Below are 18,972 nucleotides of genomic sequence, written 5' to 3'. Positions count from 1 at the left end.
CGTTGCTGTGCCGTCTCGGATGAAGGCAGCAGCGCCCTGCCCTCACCAAAGATGGCGAGTGCCCCTCGGGGGGTGTGGCGGCGGGGGCGGCTCCGCCCGGGTTATATGAGGAGGAGGTGGCGGGGAGGAGCAGAGAGGGAAAGGTGCGGGGTGGCCGTCTGCGCCCGGAGATATGGCTCTGCTCCGTGGGGACTCGCAGGACAAGGTGAGGGTGGCGGCCCGAGCCCGGCTGGGGCTGCAGGGAGGGCACAGCCGAGCTGGCCCTGCGGTGTGAGAAGCAGCTCCCGGCTCCTCTGCCCCCGGCAGCGCTGGGACAGTGACGGGGCTTTGGCTTTTGCTCCGTTTAGGACTTTTTAAAAGAAAATAAATCCCCTTAACCCTTGTGCTGAGGTCTCCTGAGGGCAGGGGGTCAGAGCGGCCGGGGTGGGCGAGGGGAGCAGCCCGCAGGGGAAAGGTGAGCGGGCGGGAGGATGAGAGCCGGGGCGGGAAGGAGGAAGAGGAGGGAAGGGCAGGGCTGTGCGGGCTGCGCTCTGTGCCCGGGCGGAGCAGGTGATACCCGCGGCCCTGGAGCTGCGGAGCCGGGCCTGGCAGGTGATGGATGCAGGAGCAGGACCTGGGCCAGGTGCTGCAGGGGGTTAAACTCGCTGTTCCCCGGGGGCCAGCTGCCGTGCTGGGGCTGTGACCGGCCTTCCCGGCTGTGCTCCGCGGTCATTGGGCTGCCGGCTGTCACCTCACCTGCGCTGCCCCTCTGCCTTGGCTGTCACATCAGCAAGGCTTTCCTTTCTTGCTTGGCTTTCCCTTCTCCGGAGAAGTGTTGAAGCTGTAAGTGCCAAGGAGCTTCGTGTCTCCCCTTTCAAACAGCACAGGGGATTTCCTAGTGTTAAGACTCTCAGCTCCTCAGAGGAAATGCAAGTGAAATGCTGAAGCAGGAACTTTGTGAATTAATGTTTATGTAGTGCAAACAGTGACTGGAATTCTCTCTTCTGCTGGACGAGCTGCTTGGGTTAACCTACCTAAACTGCCCGGTTTAATAACTACCCTCAGCACACCTTGAGAAGAAGGCAAGGCAGCCCTGTAAGAGTCAGCAAGTCACCCATTTGCCTTTCATATTGTCACATCTGCATGTGGTTTTGCATTGTGACTAAGCTTTGCTGGCAGGAAGATGACTTTGCTTTAAGCTGTTAGGTGTGCTGAAAGTCTTTCCAGTCTGTCTTTTCTCCAGCTCTTTGGAGCATGTATATTAACTAACTTGGGGGAGCTAGAAATACACCAGCCTCTATTGACTTCTGGTTAATTTTCTTTTCTCTGCTTCTTTCCCGTATTAATCTTGTTTTGAAACAACCCTGAGTCAGTAAGACAGACAAGAGTTTGTAGAAGAAGCATTTTCTGGTAGCTTGCTTTGAGCTGTGCTTTCTTTCACAGGCTTTCTTTTCTGCTGCATGTGAAACTCTTTGTATTAAAAAAGTGTCTGCCCTTGGAGAATACTCGAGGGGAAGGTCAAATATCAACTCTCTTGCAACATTTGGTAACTTTTGAGTGTTTATGTGCCTTTCTAACTCAAACAGGAGTATTGGGGGGAGGGGAAAATGTTCTCGTGGTGGGGGCTGGAGTAGCTTTAAACTCCGATGCTCAATGGACAAGGATTAGCTTGTTTTAGGTTGTAGGGCTGTCTCAGGATTCCAGCAGCACGGGGGAGGATAGAAATGCTCCTATCTTGTCTGTTTCTGTTTGGGCAGAGAAACAGCAACATGGAACTGGTGTGTGACCAGTAGATAAAACTCATGCCTGTAAAGTAAAATTCATTAGGAATTAACTCAAATAGGAGCCACTGTTAAGTATAAACTAAAAACTGACCCTGAGGTGGCAAAGCAGGAGAGGATCAGGATATGTGGGAAGAGGAAGGGAGGGGTAGGATAAAGGTGATTGGAAGTGCACTGGAAAATAAGGTGTAATCTGTCATGGGGGAGGAAAAGGCACTTCAGAATGTGAAGTGAGTGGTGGGACTTCCAAGCTGAGCTTGAGTAAATACCTTGGTATTTCCTAATGTCAGTGGCTCCATGGTGTTTAAGGGCTTCAGTCTGCAGCTGAAATATTCTGGATCAAAATGCTGAGAGCATGTATTGTAGCACCTCTTCCACAAAGCAATCAGTGAAGACAAAATGTTGTGTCGTGGCCTGGCACTTGCTGTTATCGCTCACAAGTGGCGCCTCTGCTGGACAAATTCTGCTGCACATTCTGGAGAGAATGAGACCATACTGGATCTTGTGCTTAGCAAAAAAAACCCTGCTCCTGCCTGCTGCTGAGCCTGGAATCAGCAGGGAGGTGAGCTGCTGCAAGGAGCCAGCTCCTGGACAGGGATGGTGCCCTCTCAAGGACACACAGCCTCCACGAAGCAGTTTGGGCTACAGAAGGTGAAGCCAGCATGGTGAGGCTGCCCTGCTCCTGACATCCCTGCCACCAGCTCTGGCCTCACTGTGGGAGGTCAGCAGAGCATTCCTGGGCAATGCTGACCGTGCCTTGGGCTTTGCTGCTGTTGCACCATTCCCATTTGAGCTGGGCCAGGAGTGCTCAGCCCCAGGCTGTGCTCCGCAGGCACACGGGGGATTGCCCTGCATGGCCAAAGCTGTGCTGAGGAGGCCATGGCTTGGGTGGAGGTGTCCTGCTGGTGGAACAGGGTGAGCCAGCACGGCTTTTGCTCAGAATGTGGCATCCTTGGATGTTTATGGAGTCCTTCCCTCTGTCAGGAGGTGTGTGACCAGCAAGGCTTTTGCTCAGAATGTGGCATCTTTGGGTGTTTATGGAGCCCTTCCCTCTGCCAGGAGCTGTGTGGCCTGCAGGTTCCTGCAGAGAGTGAGGCAGAGATCCCTTTGGCAGGAGAGGGACCTTTATTGCACAGCCCAAGGCAACAGGTGCTCTGGGCCTTCTGCTTCCTTGGCAAGCACTGCACTTGCTGAGGAATGCCATTTCACTGTGACTGCATTGAGCTGTTGTTCCCTCTTTATCGGTGTTTTAAGCAAAATAATTAAACCTTTGCATCACTGGAGTTCTTCAGTTTGAAGTCACACATTTGGGGAAGCATTTTCCATAGCATAAGTAAGCAGTGCTTGAATTTTCGTGGCCGTGTGTAACCAGACCACTTCAGGACTGTTCAGCTCAGTGTCAGGGTGGTGACAGCAAACTGCTGTCACAAAGGCTGCAAAATCCAAGCTTCACACGTGCTCTGTAGTGCTGCATGCTTGCAGTGCACTTTCAAATGTCCTTTTAGAATCCTGATTAAAAGGAAACTTAAGCTGCTTGTGCTGAATATGACTAAAAAGTAGTTCCAGCATCTAATGCTGCTGATAGCTGCTGGCCAGATCCTCTGCTGGCTAATTCCTGGGTGTCAAAACAAGGCCCTCTGGAACTGAGGGCTCTGTATAAACACCAGGATCTTTTAGTGCTCTTTGGAGAGCACCTAAACAACTTTAATTAGAAAGTCTGCTCTGTAAAAAGTGCTGGGTTTTAGGTAGTGGCAGATGTAATTACTTCTGAAGCCTTGTTTGTGGGCTGTTGCTTGAATGACAGTAAGGGGAGAAGGTTTTTAAAAGGTAGCTGACAATAACCAAAAAACTCTGACTTGTGAGCCCTTGTGGAAGGGCTCCTTGCTCCTTCCAAGAGCCTGGCTGTGTGGAAAACCCCTGGATTCATCTGTCTTTGGGAACAAATACCATTTCACTAGCAGTCAGAAGTTGTACACAGTTGCTTGCACTGGCAGATTCTTTTGTTAGAATGCAGAAGTGACACCGAGTCATCCGGAGCTGATGCTAAAACTGCAGAGGGTGGAACTGTAAAAGCAGCAGCTCAGGCCTCTCACCAGAACTGAGAGACTTGGGTGGCTGAGGGCATTTCCTCCCTCTGGGTGTCTGCAAGCACATCAGAAATGTCGTGTCTGTCAGGCAGAAGTCTGCTAGCTGATGGTCATCACTGCCTTGTATTTAAGTGATCCAACTTTTTTTTTTTTTCTTAGCATCTCTAACAAATACAAAAAAACCCAAATGTTCTAAAATTCTACCTGGATTGGGCACTGTAATGATCTCTGCTGTTTCCTGGGCTTCTAGATCAGGTGTTTATCATGGTGTCCTAATTAGTACTGTAATATCTATTTATAGTCTTTTGGTTCTGAAATGTTAACCAGTATGATGCCTATGTTATTGTGAAGGGCTCTGCTTTGTTCTGATTTACCAGCTGGACAGGTAAACTGCACTGAACAGGGAGTTTTGCTTGAATCCTCAAGAAACCCTAGGAATCCTGAAACAAGTCTCTGAGTGCTGAGTTTAGACGTGGGAGGTGTCAGAGAAGCTGTAACAGTTTCTGGAGTCACTGCAAACCAGAAGCTGCTTCTGAGGAAGAGAAATGAAAGTTGAAAGTGAGAGTACTGTGCTGGCTCTGGGTCAGTGTTTCAGTTTGCAGCCCAACCCAGCTGTTTCCATTCTGTGTGTCCTCTGTACCTATTTGGGCATCTGCTACCAGTGAGGAATAATCCCTTCCCAGCTGCTGAGCTTGGATTATATCCCTTGAGGGTGTGGAGTGACAGACTGGTTTCTGGTAACTGGATGGGCAACTTTCAGTTCTCTTGCCCCACTGCTTGGAGTCTGGGGAGGAAGCAGTGATGTCCTAGCAGAGAAATGCCTCTGGGTATGAAGGAGCTGCCAGAGAGTGAAGATGGAGGGGTGACCTGGGAAAGCCTTGAGTTGGATGCCTGGAGATGGATATTTAATTCCTTTGCACAGCCTTCATGTGCCCATGAGGAGGTTGGTCCCCCTTCCTGCTTGTGGGATGGGTGCAGGAGGGATGGTGGCACAAAAGGTCTTGTGTGCAGGGCAGGTGTGGGTCAGGGGTTGGTGTGAGACATCTGCTGTGGGTGCTCCCTGAGTTAGGGCTTTACAGAGCTGTGCTGACAGGAGTGGGGCTTCCTGCTTCCCCCATTCAGGGGACAAATGCTGCTCCAGCACTTTTTGTAGGGAAACAAAGCACTCTCTCCTCCTGAAGTCAGTGTGAATGTTCCCTTTGTAGTCTGAGCCATGATTCTGTAATCCTGAAGGTCTCTGGCCTGGAGTTAGGAGCCCACAGTGACCTTCACAGGACTAGAGCAGACTGGGGTCTTACAATCCTTGGTTTCATTTAGCTCCAGATCCCATTTGCAATTTGTGCAGGGTACCAGGACATGCTTGTGATATGTTAACTGCTTTAATCTGGCCAAGCAGGACCCTCTAATGTTTGTGCTTGTTTGTCTCCTGTGTAGGTAACTAAACAGCATCTAATCACAGGTTACTTTCTCTACAAGAAAGAAAGCAAGCAAGCTCACAAATTCAGGACTGTCTGATTTGTGTAATCCTTTCCTTAGTTTAGCTGAGAGGAAATGGTTTCCTTTGGCTTATCATACTTTCCAGACTCAGCAGTTCATATTGTTAGCACTGCTGATCCTGTTTGGACAGCAAATACAAGAAAGCAGGATGTAAAACACTGGGGTCTGCATCTTGCTGCTTTGGCTGGGAAATGGAAAACACCAACCAACTTGCCTTTCATCACTGTGCTCCCAGTGAAACCAGTGCCTGACTGGTGGCCTTCTACCTGTCCTTCCTGCAGTGCCTGGGGGATGAGAGCAGCTTCTACCCAAGCCTGTGTCAGTGACCTCTGAACCATGCACCTCTGTCTGGCCTGTGCCTTCCTAGCAAGGACCAGAATTCCTGCCTGGATGGGAGCATAATGGTCTGTCCTAAGTGGTGACTGCAGGGAAGTGATTACTTGGAGTCCCTGTAGAGTTTGGAGTGCCACCATGTCCTGTGGGATGTGAACAGGGCCTGGGACTGCAGGGAGCTGTGCCCTGTAAGTGTGCTCACTGCCAAGGCAATGCCCAGGATGGGCTAAAAATCTTCTGTCCTTTCCATTTTCTGGGAATGTGCTTAATGTGCTGCATGCAAGGCCATTCCATAGCTGTAAGGCTTAACAAGTTTTATCTATTATTTGTCTCCTTTTAATTCTAGCTAACAGTGAGGATGCAGCAGACAGAAGTGTTTTTAGCATGGCTGGAGGGTGCAGTGGCTGGGTATCCCTCACTTATTCACAGCACTCTGATCATGGGGAGAGCAGTGGCAGGGCAAATGGTGCCTGTCCTGGCAGCTCTGTGCTCTGCAGGCAGCCAGAGACACTTGTCACATACCAGATCTGGGCTGCAGATGGCCAGCCTGGGGGGAGGCATCTTCCAGAGCCTTTGGGAAGCAAACTTCACCTTACAACAGGCAGCCTATCAACAGTTCTTAGGCAGCTTTGCAGAGGCTTGGGGCAGCATTTAGCCATCTGTGATATGATAGGATTGCTCAGATCCTGGCACCATTTGGGTGCTGGAGCTCAGTGTGCAGTGCAGAGGTGGGAGCAGGTCCTGGCTGGTGTGCTCTGTGCTGCAGGATGCTGAGATGGCAGTCCTGGTGCAGTTCTCTAGCCTGCTTTTCTGAGAGGGCCTTCAGAATTATCTCCAGAGGGGAACTGCAGCATTCCTCCTGGCTCTGATAGTCATTCTTCAGCAAACTTCCTGTGTTGTGACCTTGATCTCTGGTGGCTTCTCCCTTATGCAGAAAACAGCAATAATTTGTCAGGCTGCAGCAAGGAAGGGCCTCTTAGAAGACAGTCTTTGTGTGTAAGCTGGAGGATCTTCTACTGAGAAAGCTATTCCACTGCTCTTTGAAAGTTTGAGTAGTCTTGAAATGATGTTCTGGGTCTAGGCTGTTGGAATGAATGAAGAAATAAACCCCCAAAGAAATGCTGGCTCAGTTTATGGCTCTTTGAAACACTGGGAAAGGAATTCTGGTCATAAGTGTGTACCCGAAGGCAGGTGTGGAGTGCAGTGTGGCCCTTGTTCACTAAACCTACCTGATACTTGATCAAGGATTATTCTGTGAATTCTCTTGCAGCTGAGGTCTGTATCTGTAGACCTGAATGTTGATCCTTCTCTCCAAATTGACATCCCTGATGCCCTAAGTGAAAAGGACAGAGTGAAGTTCACTGTGCACACTAAGGTAAGGTCATGGGCAAAAAGAGGTTGTGCAAGTAAGAGATGTATTTGCAGTACACATACCTGCAAAGATGGGCTTGGCAATGAAGAAAATCTAATTAGATGGAGATTTTCCACTTAAAGGTGGCCTGGGGATGTGTATATATATGCAGAAATTCAGATTTCCTAGGATCTGAACTCTCTAAACAGAGGCAAGTAGCTGATGGCTTTGCTAAGGAGTCCTAGCTAGACACCAGAAGGATGGGGGTAGGAAGGGAGCTACTGTGAAATGTCACAAAACAAACTGCATTAATGCTGTTCTACAACAGTACTTTTTTTTTTTCTAACAGTCTCCTTAGTGGTGCTGTTGAATAAGTGCCAGCTCAGCTAAAAGGGAGTGGGCAAGGCTCTTAGTAAGCAGAATAGCTTCCTTTGGAAATGGACAGAACTGTTCCTAAAAGCACTGATTTACAAAACAGTAGAGCTTCTATATATTCTCTTCCAGACTACACTGCCAGCTTTTCAAAGCCCTGAGTTTTCAGTTACAAGGCAGCACGAAGACTTTGTGTGGTTACATGATACACTCACTGAAACTGAGGAGTATGCAGGACTCATTGTAAGTACTTCCTAAAGAATGTGATCCTAAGTGAGAAACTGTAGCAATCTAAAGTGCCTGCTAATAAGGGCATGAAGTGTGTTTTACCAGTGTTACTGGTGTTCTGTGATTTGGGTGTTCCCTATGCTTCCTGTTTCCTTAATTCCTAGAAAACTTGAGTGGTATGGCATTTGTGTTAACTTTGCATATAGCTTGGAGCAGCAAAAGGTGCTGTGAGAGTCCTTGACTCTGTGGTGGTATTAATATCTGCCTGAAGGTGGCACACTGAAATAATCTATTGAATGTGGGCTTTCCTTCCTATCATGATTCTTTAGAAGGCTGGCAATGGGGTGGATTACAGAAGATGTTTCTCTGGGTTGGCTTCCTTCCTGGAGCAAGGATAACACAAACCAGGAATCTAGAATTCCTGGATCATGCACTCTTTACCACACTTTCCTATGACCAGGCAAAAGAGAAGGCTAGAAGTAATCTTGGAAAACTTTATTTGCTAATATCCATGACTAACCAATTCCCTGCCTAGATACCTCCAGCACCTTCAAAGCCTGACTTTGATGGTCCCAGAGAGAAGATGCAGAAGCTGGGGGAAGGAGAGGTGTCCATGACAAAAGAAGAGTTTGCCAAAATGAAGCAAGAGCTGGAAGCGTAAGTAAAACGAGTCTACTGTCAAAAGCTGCATTTAGAGAAGCCTCCTGAGAGAGCAACTAATTTGGTGATAACTGATCTTGAGGGTCTCTGTTTTGAAGGGTATCTTGAAAATCCTGGAGCTGGGGAGTGGCCCAGCTTTTCCAGCTTTCAAGCTGGAAAACTTCCTAGGTAAAGAGACTGAAAGTAGCTTCGCTATCACAAGCTGGCTGTCTCAGAAGTCTGCAATTGAATATTTTCATGGGCTAAAGTTAAAGCAATTCTTTGTGTACTGAAGAGGGTAGTACAAAGAGGATCTCAGTCTGTTGTTTCCTTGCAGTGAATACCTCGCTGTCTTCAAGAAAACTGTCTCGTCACATGAGATCTTCCTGCAGAGGATTGCTTCTCATCCTGTGCTCAGCAAGGACCGCAATTTCCATGTTTTCCTGGAGTATGACCAGGACGTGAGGCTTTTTTTCCTTGTTTCCCTTTCCAAGTGAGGCAAACTTTAGGAGTGCTGTTGTTTTTGCTGGGCACAGTCAGAGTGGTCTGTGGATCTATGTGCAGCATCAACAAGCAGATATTGCAAGTATTTTTGTGAGATGGCTGAAGGGTGAAAGCCTGACCTTTACACCTTTCTCTGTTATAAATCCCACCATGTTTCTAAATCCTTGTCAAGCTGGTTAGGGAGCCACCTTTGCATGTCTTTACTTTGGGAACATGTATGGCTCAGGTGTACCTGTGCTGTGTTGCATGGTCCTAAAGTGGAGGAATGGAGGTGTATTAAAGTCACTCCTGCATATGTTTCATCACACCTAATTATGAGTGATAGATGCTGAGCCAAGATATGCAAGAAGAAACAGGGCTGTTTATGGGAATTGGAAAAATCCCTTGAACTACTTGTAGCCAAGCCACCTGTTACATGTTACATTTTTATATGGGTATTCTGGAGGGCTTGGAAATCAACCTGCTCTGACATATGCTAAGTGTAAAGGCTGTTACTAACATTGCAAGTATCAAAACAAAGCTTGTTTTGTCTCCCTGGGTATAACTTTAAAGCTGCTTTGGCCTCTCTATTACAGCTGAGTGTGCGGAGGAAAAACACTAAAGAGATGTTTGGTGGCTTTTTAAAAAGTGTAGTAAAGAGTGCTGATGAGGTCCTCTTCTCTTCAGTCAAGGTAAGGTTGTTGCTTTGTCTCTTACCCTAATCTTGATTGTTTCTTGCTTCCTGCTCCAGGGAAGTTACTGCTGTCTGCTTCAGGCTTGCTGTGCATGAGGCTCAGCTACTGACATACCTGCCTTGTTACTGCTCTCCCAGTTGAGAGGAGTAGCCTGTATCAATTCTGATTTCTATAGAAATCAGACATTGTGACTTTAGGCTGTTCAATTTCAGTGTATAATTCAAGTTTCTGGATGCAGAAGACCTGCCTTAATACCTGATACTGGAGAGGAAGGAATTATACCTTCAGGAAATATCCTTGTGGCTTTTGTCTACTTTGGAGCTCTGAACAGACATAATTTATAGGTTTCTGGTTATACTGGACAAAATTAAATACCAAGGACTCCTGTAACTGGTATTGCTCCAGCTTTTGTGTTGTGTTGCCATAGCAGCACTTCCCAAAAAGCTTCTTGTCCTATGTGCACTGTCATGAAACATTACAATATGTATCATGTTTGGTGTGGATGAGAAACAAGCTTGTAAACTGCTTAGTCCTTAGCTACAGTGTTGCAGCAGGCCCAGGAAATAAAATTCCAGCAGTTGGGAGTCCTGAGGGCTGTCCTGTAACTTACTGGCTATTTCAGACAACCTGCATCAGTATTTGAGTGCCAACTTCATCTTCACTGCACAGTGAGGAAGAAGTTTGCCAGGTGGTTTGGAATGTCAAACCTTTGGCTCAGATCTTGTCTTGAACAGTTTTTCCATAGGGATTGATGGGCTCAAGCTCAGGCCCAGGCTATGGTTGTTTCTTTGGCCCTTCCTAAAAAAGGGAGGAGCTTGTATTCTGCAGTTAATGACTTAACAGGTCATATTCTTTTTCAGGAAGTAGAAGATTTTTTTGAGCAAGAGAAGACTTTTCTTGTGAACTACTACAACAGAATCAAGGATGCATGTGCAAAAGCAGATAAGATGACAAGATCTCATAAAAGTGAATCTTTTCAAAGCCCCTTTCAAGGGATCATCCAGTTTTGATGATTTCAGCCTGAAAACCTTGTCTTGTTCTTGCAGATGTTGCAGATGACTATATTTATACTTCAGCCTGTTTGAACAGCCTGGCATTAGAAGAGCCTACAGTTATCAAAAAGTAAGCAATTCCAACTGTTCATAAACATATCCTGAGTCTGGGAAAACCAAATGTCTTCTGTAAAATCCAGAGGATTGGGTCATAGGTGGTTTGAGGTTCTTGAATTGCATGCAAGTGGCGTTAAAATCTTCTTTCTTCTGGCACCCTTGCTCTGGCAAACCTAATGTCATCAATTGCACCTAACTCTGAACTAGTTGATAACTTGCCAGTTGTGGCCTAGAAGTTACTTGTGCTGGTCATCAAATCCTTCTAAACAGAAATCTCCATGATTCTCTTCAGGTCACAAACTGCTGGAGACCCTGAAGAAAGGGTTTGTGTGTGGGTTCTAATGTGTTGTTAAATATAACTGCACGAGGTCAGCTTGCACTAGATCTGTACTATCTTCTGGACCTTTGCACTTCCAGAATAGTAGGGGATTTTTTAAGGGGAACTCAGTTGCCTTTTTTGAGGTGACTTCTTCCACCTTTGACTTGGCTATCAATTTACCAAGACCTTGTTAAAACAGAGTGTAAAGCTGAATCAACAAGTCAGCTCATCCCTCTTGCATAGCAGCAGGGAAATTCTCCACAAGACCTTTATGCTCTGGAGAGGAGCATTGTTACAGTAAATGGTGTTGAGCTGCTCAGCTGTACTGTTCTGGTAGGCTGGAATCCAGCACATTGAACCTTTTCTCAAGGTCTTTGCCTAAATGAGTTTTTTCCAAGCCCTTGTTTGGATCTGTATACAGGAGTAAACTCCAGCCTTCAGCTTTCTGGTTTCCTGCCAATTGATCCTGGCATTTATCAGACTAAGAAGTATCTCAGACTTATTTATGCTTTTTTTATTCCCTCACTAGGTACTTGTTGAAAGTTGCAGAGCTCTTTGAGAAACTCAGGGTAAGAAGCTTTCCTGGGGGCAGCTGTGGGGGAGAAGAATCTCTGACTCTGTTACACACCAACTAAACTGACTTTTTTTTTTTCCCCTTTCTGCAGAAGGTAGAGAGTAGAGTTTCATCTGATGAAGACTTAAAGCTCTCTGAACTGTTGAGATACTACATGCTCAATATAGAAGCTGCTAAGGTGAGAAGAGTTTTCTTTTTGAAGCTTAGTTTTGTTATGGGCAACACAACTCGCTCATGGTATTCTTTGTGCTTTAAGAAGACAGGAAAGTGGAGCCTTGTTTTGCCTAAGAAACCTGAGACTCTTAAACCACAGCAGAATATAGAAGCTATATATTAGCTAGCTGGAGCTTAGCCACTTACAGAAGACTTGGACCAATTTTTCTTTGGCATGTAAAGTGGAAGAACTCTTTAAATTTCTGTAAGTTAGAGCAAACTGAATTTAAGTCTGCAGCAGTTTCTTTCCTGTTCCCTGCCTGAGTAGTCATGGACTTGCCAATAAAATCAATGATGACTAATTAGTAGTTGGGATTGATTTCAGGACTTTTTGAGTGCCTTAGCACAAATAAGTGGTAACTTGTGAAGGCTCTTGGAGTCTGAGCTTCCAAGAGGGCTTTGGTAGATTGATGTGACTGCAAAATCCTTGCTGGCAACCCTTTTTCTAATAAAAACTTGACTTGACAGGAGATGACTATGCTGCAAAAAGGTATCTAGGTACAACTACTGAGCCTCTTCATCTAGTGTCTTACCTGTAATGTCAGGTACCCCAGAACACCCACTGCAGCCCCCCTCAGTGGGATGTACTGTTATTTAGACATCACAGCTGTACTCCTGCTGCATTGGGAAGGGATTGGCTCACAGACCTCTATACTTATCCTGTCTAGGTTAGTGCAGTGCTTCAGTCAAGCTGTCAGATCTCCAAATTAAATGGCTGCTGGAAGTAGACTGAGGGAATTCAGAAAGTGCTTTTTGCTCTTAGTGAAGACATCTATCTTACAGGAGGAGAAACTACTTTAAGGGAAGAAATTATGCCCATAGTAGCCCTTAGACTTCCTTCACTAAGGCATAACTGGCTGTCCTGAAAATGTAGTGCTGCACTGTGAAAGGATGCCAAGAGCAGGCTGTAATAACTTGTTTGAAAAAGCAGAATCTGGTGCTGAAAGAAGTGAAACCTTCTGCTGCTAAGGTGGCTGTAACCTCAGTTTGGGAAGTAGTCCTGTAAGGCTCTGGTGTGCTTTTTCTGTCTCTTCAGGATCTGCTGTACAGGCGAACCCGGGCTCTTGTTGACTATGAGAACTCGAACAAAGCTCTAGACAAAGCCAGACTAAAGAGCAAGGACGTCAGGCTGGCTGAGGCACATCAACAGGATTGCTGTCAGAAGTTTGAAAAGATTTCAGAATCTGCTAAACAAGGTAAAACAGGCTTTGCTGAACTTATGCTTAAAGGAGAGCTTAAAGCAGTCGAGGTCTCCATCTGACCTTCAGCTACTGAAGGCTCCTGAGCAAACAGTCTGAACATGCCAAGGACAATAGAGGTAGATGCTGTAAAACTATTGCAGCTAAACATTTTTAAAAGCAGTTTTCTGTAGCAGAGCAGTGTCAATACTACACCAACCTTATTTATAAGCCCCTAGTATTTGGTTTTGGACTGAACTCAGCCTCCATGTGAATGTAACTACTAGAGGGTAACCAATTATCTCAGTCAAAGCTGTGCAAACAGGCTTTTGCTCCCTCCCAATACAGCTGAGTGCCTTACACAGAGTTTCAAACACTGGCTCTCAGTAGATGAGTATATGTGTGTATATTTATATATATATATATATTTATAATACACTTTCATGGTATACGTGCTGCTCCTTTAGTGTATCTGGCTTTTAAATGATCGAGGTTCTCACAGAGCTTGTGTGGCTTATTTCTGCTTTGTTCCAGCTCTCTTCCTACAAAGCTTTTCTGTCTTAAGCTGTCTGTGTATCATGTGATGACTGCATCTCTGTCTAAAAACAGCATGACTAACTCTTGAACCTTTTTTTGATCAAATACTGTAATCTGAGCTGCACAACAGAACTCCAGAAACATGAGGGGCATTGCTTGTCACACTTTGTCTATCTCTTACCTTTGTTTATTTCCTCCTCTACAGAACTGATGAGCTTCAAACAGAAGAGAATAGCAGCATTCCGTAAAAACTTAATTGAAATGGCAGAACTGGAAATAAAACACGCAAAGGTGTGTTCTCTTTGGAATTTAAGAGACATGGGTTGACAGAAATGAGTAGTGTGTAACTGGGAGGGTTTGCTGGGTCATCTGACTTCCCATCAGGCAGCCTCAGCCAAGCTTTGCTGGGCAGGCTTGAAGGGTCTGTTAACTTAATGTAGAGAACAAAGCAGTAACTGTGCATCCTCAGCTTCCTTTGGAGAAGGAAAGTCTAATGCCCCACTCCCTGAGAGTACTGGACTTCAGCACAGGCAGCTACTTCAGTGCTGAGCTGGAATGTGACACAAAGCCTTGATGACACTGCTCAGTTTGGCCCACTTTAAAGGCTTCCTGTTGACTCTTGCCCCTCTCCTTAGCACAAACTGATTAATGGTTGCAGGCTTGCAGGAGGAGGCAGACTGCAGAATGTGTGATCTGGTTTTGGTTCTTTACTGTTTGAGTGCTTGTCTTTGCACAAAATCCTGTGTCAGACCCACTATTTGGGAAGCTACTTCATTGTGAAAGGCAGGATTGGAATTATCAGTCATCCCCATCTGAAACTAATTCTCTTCCTTTGCAGAACAATGTGTCTCTCCTGCAGAGCTGCATTGACTTGTTCAAGAACTGAGGAGTCCTACTCTGAAAATGTGACAAAAGCATCAATTGCACTCAATAGCCAGGGGCAACTTATTGGCTTGACTTCATTAGCTTAAAATAATAATAATGTCACTGAGATTGTTTCACTAATACTTAGGTATGTTGATAGTGATACATTGACTTTATTGGTATAAATGGGAGCTGAATTGTGTATGAATTGTCTGGATGTAGCTAACATCCTGTTGGCTGATAACTCAAAATGAGTCAAATGTAAGAAATTAATTTGCTGTTGACTGACTTCATCTAGCAGAAAAAGTTTACTGAGAACTCCTTTTTTGCGGGATCATAATGTCTCTTCATGGCCCTGATGTATTTAAAACTTGCCAAGTGAGAGTGACTTAAGGGTAATAATTTTATAAAGTGAATATCTTAGCATTCCACTTCCCAGACAGATTTCTACTACAATATATTTTGAATTTCTATAACTACATTCACTATTTGTACACTTGGGGAACACAGCAAATAAAGATGTCTGACACAACAAGCTGTTGTATGGCAAGAATTTGTGTGGGATGTAAAGTGACAAAGAGGCTTCAGACACAGAACTATCACGAATTACTCATCACCTGGAGCTCTTCAGAGCACTGGAGAGAAATATTTGACTCAAGAGGATTGTTCTTGGAATGGGTGTTGAAATGAAATGTGTGTGGACTTCAAGTGACATTGCTGTTTGAGTAGCTGGCTGCAACTTTTACTTCCCCTGTGCTGCACGTACAGCATTGTAAAGTAATTTTATACCTCCTACTAGCAGCAAGAGGCTGTTTAAATCTTCAGGGCTTCTGGAAGGTATAAAGCTCTTGAAAGAGCTGGGCTCACAGTACCACAGCTGAGGTGGCTCAGCCCACAAGCCCCAGGGCTATCACTGGACAGTTTGTTATCAGTTGGCATCCATGGATATAGGTCAGTGAGTCAGACCCTCCTAAAGGCAACTTTTGGGTAAGATGAGCGTCTCAGCCTTGCTGAATTTCATGTGACTAAACTCCTAATCATGCTCAAAGTGGGCTCTGTGGCTGTGCTCTGGGCAGAATGCCTGAAGCAGCTCCAACCAGAGAAGCTCTGAGAATGGGCAGCTCTGTGGCAGTTTCTAAGGGTTTATTTTCCTGGGACCTACTGCTTTTTCTTCTTGATACTCCATGAAAACTGAGCAGCTTGTGCCAGCCACACCATCCTGCAGCAGAGTAGCTGAAGAATGTGTGAGCTTCTTTTTCTTCTGTTTGGCAGGAATAGTTTCAACCTGGGGTTGTTTGCTATAAGCACATTGTGCATATATGGCCTCTATGTAGCTGCTAGGTGACAGTGATGCTTCCTATGATAAGCTGCTAGCACTTGCCCTGGGGCCATTAGTGGTCCCAAACTGGATGGCTCATGCTGGCAAAGTTTTGATTTTTCCTACAAAAAGCATACTGTTTGTCCTAAACTAGTTCAACCTGGCTCAAAGACTTCTCCAGAGAAAGGGTGCAGTTGTTTTTGCCATGGTAAAAAACACTTTATGTCCCAACCCCAGACGTGGCCCAGGCTATGGTGGGTTTCGTGCAGTGTTGGAAGCAAAGTGAGAGACCCTTTTTCTATTTCAAATACCCTTTTGGAGCTTTTCCACAAGATGTTTGTTCTTGTGTTGGCACTCTAAATTCTTGACATACCTTAATCCAAGTCAAGATATTAATGTGAACAGATTAAAAGTATGTTAAACACTTCAAATGGCTGTAATTATGGCTTTGTACTGATGTTGCAGCTACTGTAGTTGCAGTTAATTTACAATAACTGCAAGAAAGCTGTACAGCAGTCTCTGCCACTGCCACTGCTGCTCTGGATGAAGCTGCTGCGTGTCAGCTGCTGCCAGCAGAGTGCATTGCAGTGACTTGGAAAATAAACCCCAGCACAGCTCACACCTCTGCAGGCCAGTGGGTGGCAGGCTGCAACAGCCACTGCTTACCTGCTCCCACCTTTCCCCTCAGGCTGAGTCGAGATGAAGTCCTAAAAAGGCTCCTGCATCCCCCAGTTTCTTATCATACATAAGAGAAATTAGCTGTGTATGTAGGCAGCCTGCTCATAAGGAAGGACAGAAATATTCCTTTAAGGCATGCAATATCAGTGGACCTGCCTTTTCCTATAGTAGAGCCTTGAATAAAGCCTTAGCAGAATGAAGATCAGCTTGGGCAAATCAGTGTGATAAGGCAGGTTATCATCAATATGAAAATAAGTTTTTAGAAATATTGCTGAGACTTAATTTAAAAGGCTGGTTGGGGTGGATGAGAGCAGAGTCTCATAGATGTCCCAAACAAGGATTAACTAATGTATATTTACTGATCCCATCTGTAAAGCAGGTTAACTTTAACTCTGCAAGCTTGTTCCTCTAGTTTATGAGGTTTATGTTCCTCTAGTTTATGAGTTAAAAATTGGCTTTTGACAACAGGCACAGGCCTTATCACTGTGATGGTAACTGCTGTGAAAAGCCACATGCTGCAGATGTCTTCACCACCTATGTGAATGAGGGCAGAGGAAAATCTGTTTGGTCACATTTACTAAGGTGTGTTAAAGATTTAACAGGAGAAAAACTGCAGATGGGAGCCAAGCTGGTCCTATAGGAGAGGCTCAAAAATATGTCCTCTTGCACAAGGCTGTGATTCCAGGTGCTGCAAAAAAAAAAAGGGCTTGTAGCTAGAGAAAGGGAATGATTAAGGATCAAATGTACTTCAGGAAGGAACTGGTTTGCCCTGACGTGTGCAAGTAGTCATGATTCTAGGAAGGCACATCACTGATGCTGAGGCTGGTAAAAAAACCAGAACATTTTGTGTGCTTTTGGGAAGCCCACGGAAGAGCCATGGGCATGTACTCTGCGCTATTTATCCCAATTTATTCTGATTTTCTCCATTCCATCCTCTTTCTTCTGGATTGCACACTCTGTAGAGGAGCTCTGACCCGAGGCCCTTGTGCTACACTTCTGATAGCAAATGTGAATTTCTCCGAACATGGGGACTGGGGAAGGTTTTCTGAGCAAAGTTTGTGACTTGCTGTCTCTTTCAGCAGCCTGGGAGAAGCTGCTTGTTTGTGCTGTGAAGCAGAGAGCTCTGCAGAGTTCCTGCTCTTAGATGGAGTTTTCAGTTCTTCCCTGCTCTCCCAGCACTTGCTGCTGTGGTTGAGAGCACAGTCAAGAGTGATTTCAGTCTGTCCTCCCAACACCTGCGTCACTGCTTGCTGAGAGTGGGCTATCTAAAATGGGTTTGGAGTTTTGGTCCATTGATGGATCACTGCTCACCAGTGAATGAGTGCAGCCACTGGTGATCCACGTAATCCCTCAGATTGTTGGCTGCCTGCAGCTCTCTGTTTACCAAAAGTTCTGTTTCATCTGCTATCAAAATGCTGCCCCGTGGCTGAGCTCTGGTGTGGGCTCAGCTTTGTTTTTTGTTTACTTTTAATATTACAAAGCCAATGAGAAGGACCAGCTGAGATCAGAGTCCAGCTCAGCTGGGTTGTCATGCTTGCATGCTAAAAATAATCCCTGCTAGGAGTGCTTCATGACTTAAACAGAGCAGCAGGAACAGTGCCTGTTTTACAGGACAGGGAATTCAGGTGGTATGTGGAAAAGGGGACTTGCCTGTGGTTCCATGGGGAGGTTTTGTCAGATCCAGGAAATTAACTTGATTCTGAAATTCCACTCCTGGGCTCCTGCTGTCTTGATCAGCTGCTCTTGGAAGCAGTCAAATGCGTGCTGGTGGCTTTGAGTTTGGCTGTCCCTTGGCTGTGGTTTGCTGCTCTTCTGTGCAGATGTGGAGCTGCCAATGTCACTGTTCTGCCTCCACTCCAATGCAGTGAAGCATTTCAGTCAGTTTGAGTGACTTTTAGTGCTCTCTTCTGCGGGTCTGTTTTACTTGGCAGTAGAATTGCAAGGTCACTTTCTGCAAGAGAGGCTGCTGGGGTCCAGGGCAGGTAGAAATGTGTAGTGAGAGCTCGTGTGCTGGTACTTTGGCTTCTTGTCAGCACTCAAAGCTAGAGAGCAGTGGACTGTGTGCACTCACTGCTTGCAGCACCTTAACCTCTCTAGCTAAGACTGTAGAACTCTTCCCTATCAATTCAGGGATTCTCATTCCATTTTTGTTCCTTATGTTTAATGTTGCTTTGCTATTAGTTAAAAACTTTCCTGTTTTGTTTGAGGAAAAGGCCCCTGAGAGTCTGACTCACTGACATAAAACAGGAGTGAAAAAGAACTTTAGGGTTCCTGTTTAATGCTAGTCTACTGCCTGCTTTGAAAACAATGTCCTGCTTTATTATGTCTGGTTTAGTTAGGATCAAGTTTGTTCTGCTCCCTTGCCAAGGGATTTTAAAAGAAAAAAGTAGAAAGAAGAGAGATGACTATGAAACAGGAGAGGGAGTTTAGATTGCACCTGTGACTCAGCCCAAAAATGTATCTCAGGTTTAGTACAATTTAGTCAGGAGCTTCCAGCTCTTTCTTGAACTGCTCCTCCTTGAAGGCCTTGCTGAACAAAACTTCTTTAAATGTAAGAGGTTAATGAGAGATGTTCTAGTACAGTAAAGCCTGAGACAGCAATGGATGTAGTTCCATCATGAGCTCACTGTCACTGCAAGGGGATGGCCTCACTTCCCCTCCTATTTTGTTCTTATTGTGCGCCTTGGGCTGGTCCTGATGTTCGTGTGGCCTCAGGCCAAGCTGATGTAACTTGCTA

At 45.6% G+C, this 18,972-nt stretch overlaps 1 protein-coding gene across 1 annotated transcript; it reads left to right on the top strand.

Moving 5' to 3' along the window:
- Positions 1-140: 140 nt before the first annotated feature.
- SNX5 (sorting nexin 5) lies at positions 141-14,761 on the top strand. Its single transcript, XM_058801606.1, has 13 exons — positions 141-205; positions 6,948-7,052; positions 7,533-7,643; positions 8,164-8,285; positions 8,605-8,728; positions 9,347-9,442; positions 10,306-10,411; positions 10,492-10,567; positions 11,403-11,442; positions 11,539-11,625; positions 12,697-12,856; positions 13,581-13,666; positions 14,214-14,761. Exons 1-13 carry the CDS (start codon positions 173-175, stop codon positions 14,259-14,261), a joined length of 1,194 nt encoding a protein of 397 aa, XP_058657589.1. The 5' UTR covers positions 141-172; the 3' UTR covers positions 14,262-14,761.
- The last annotated feature ends 4,211 nt before the right edge of the window (positions 14,762-18,972 follow it).

Source organism: Ammospiza caudacuta, chromosome 3 (genome assembly GCF_027887145.1).
Source record: "Ammospiza caudacuta isolate bAmmCau1 chromosome 3, bAmmCau1.pri, whole genome shotgun sequence".
Lineage (NCBI taxonomy): Eukaryota > Metazoa > Chordata > Aves > Passeriformes > Passerellidae > Ammospiza > Ammospiza caudacuta.
The sequence above is the reverse complement of the archived record's forward strand: the minus strand, read 5'-3'. Positions and strand labels throughout refer to the sequence as shown.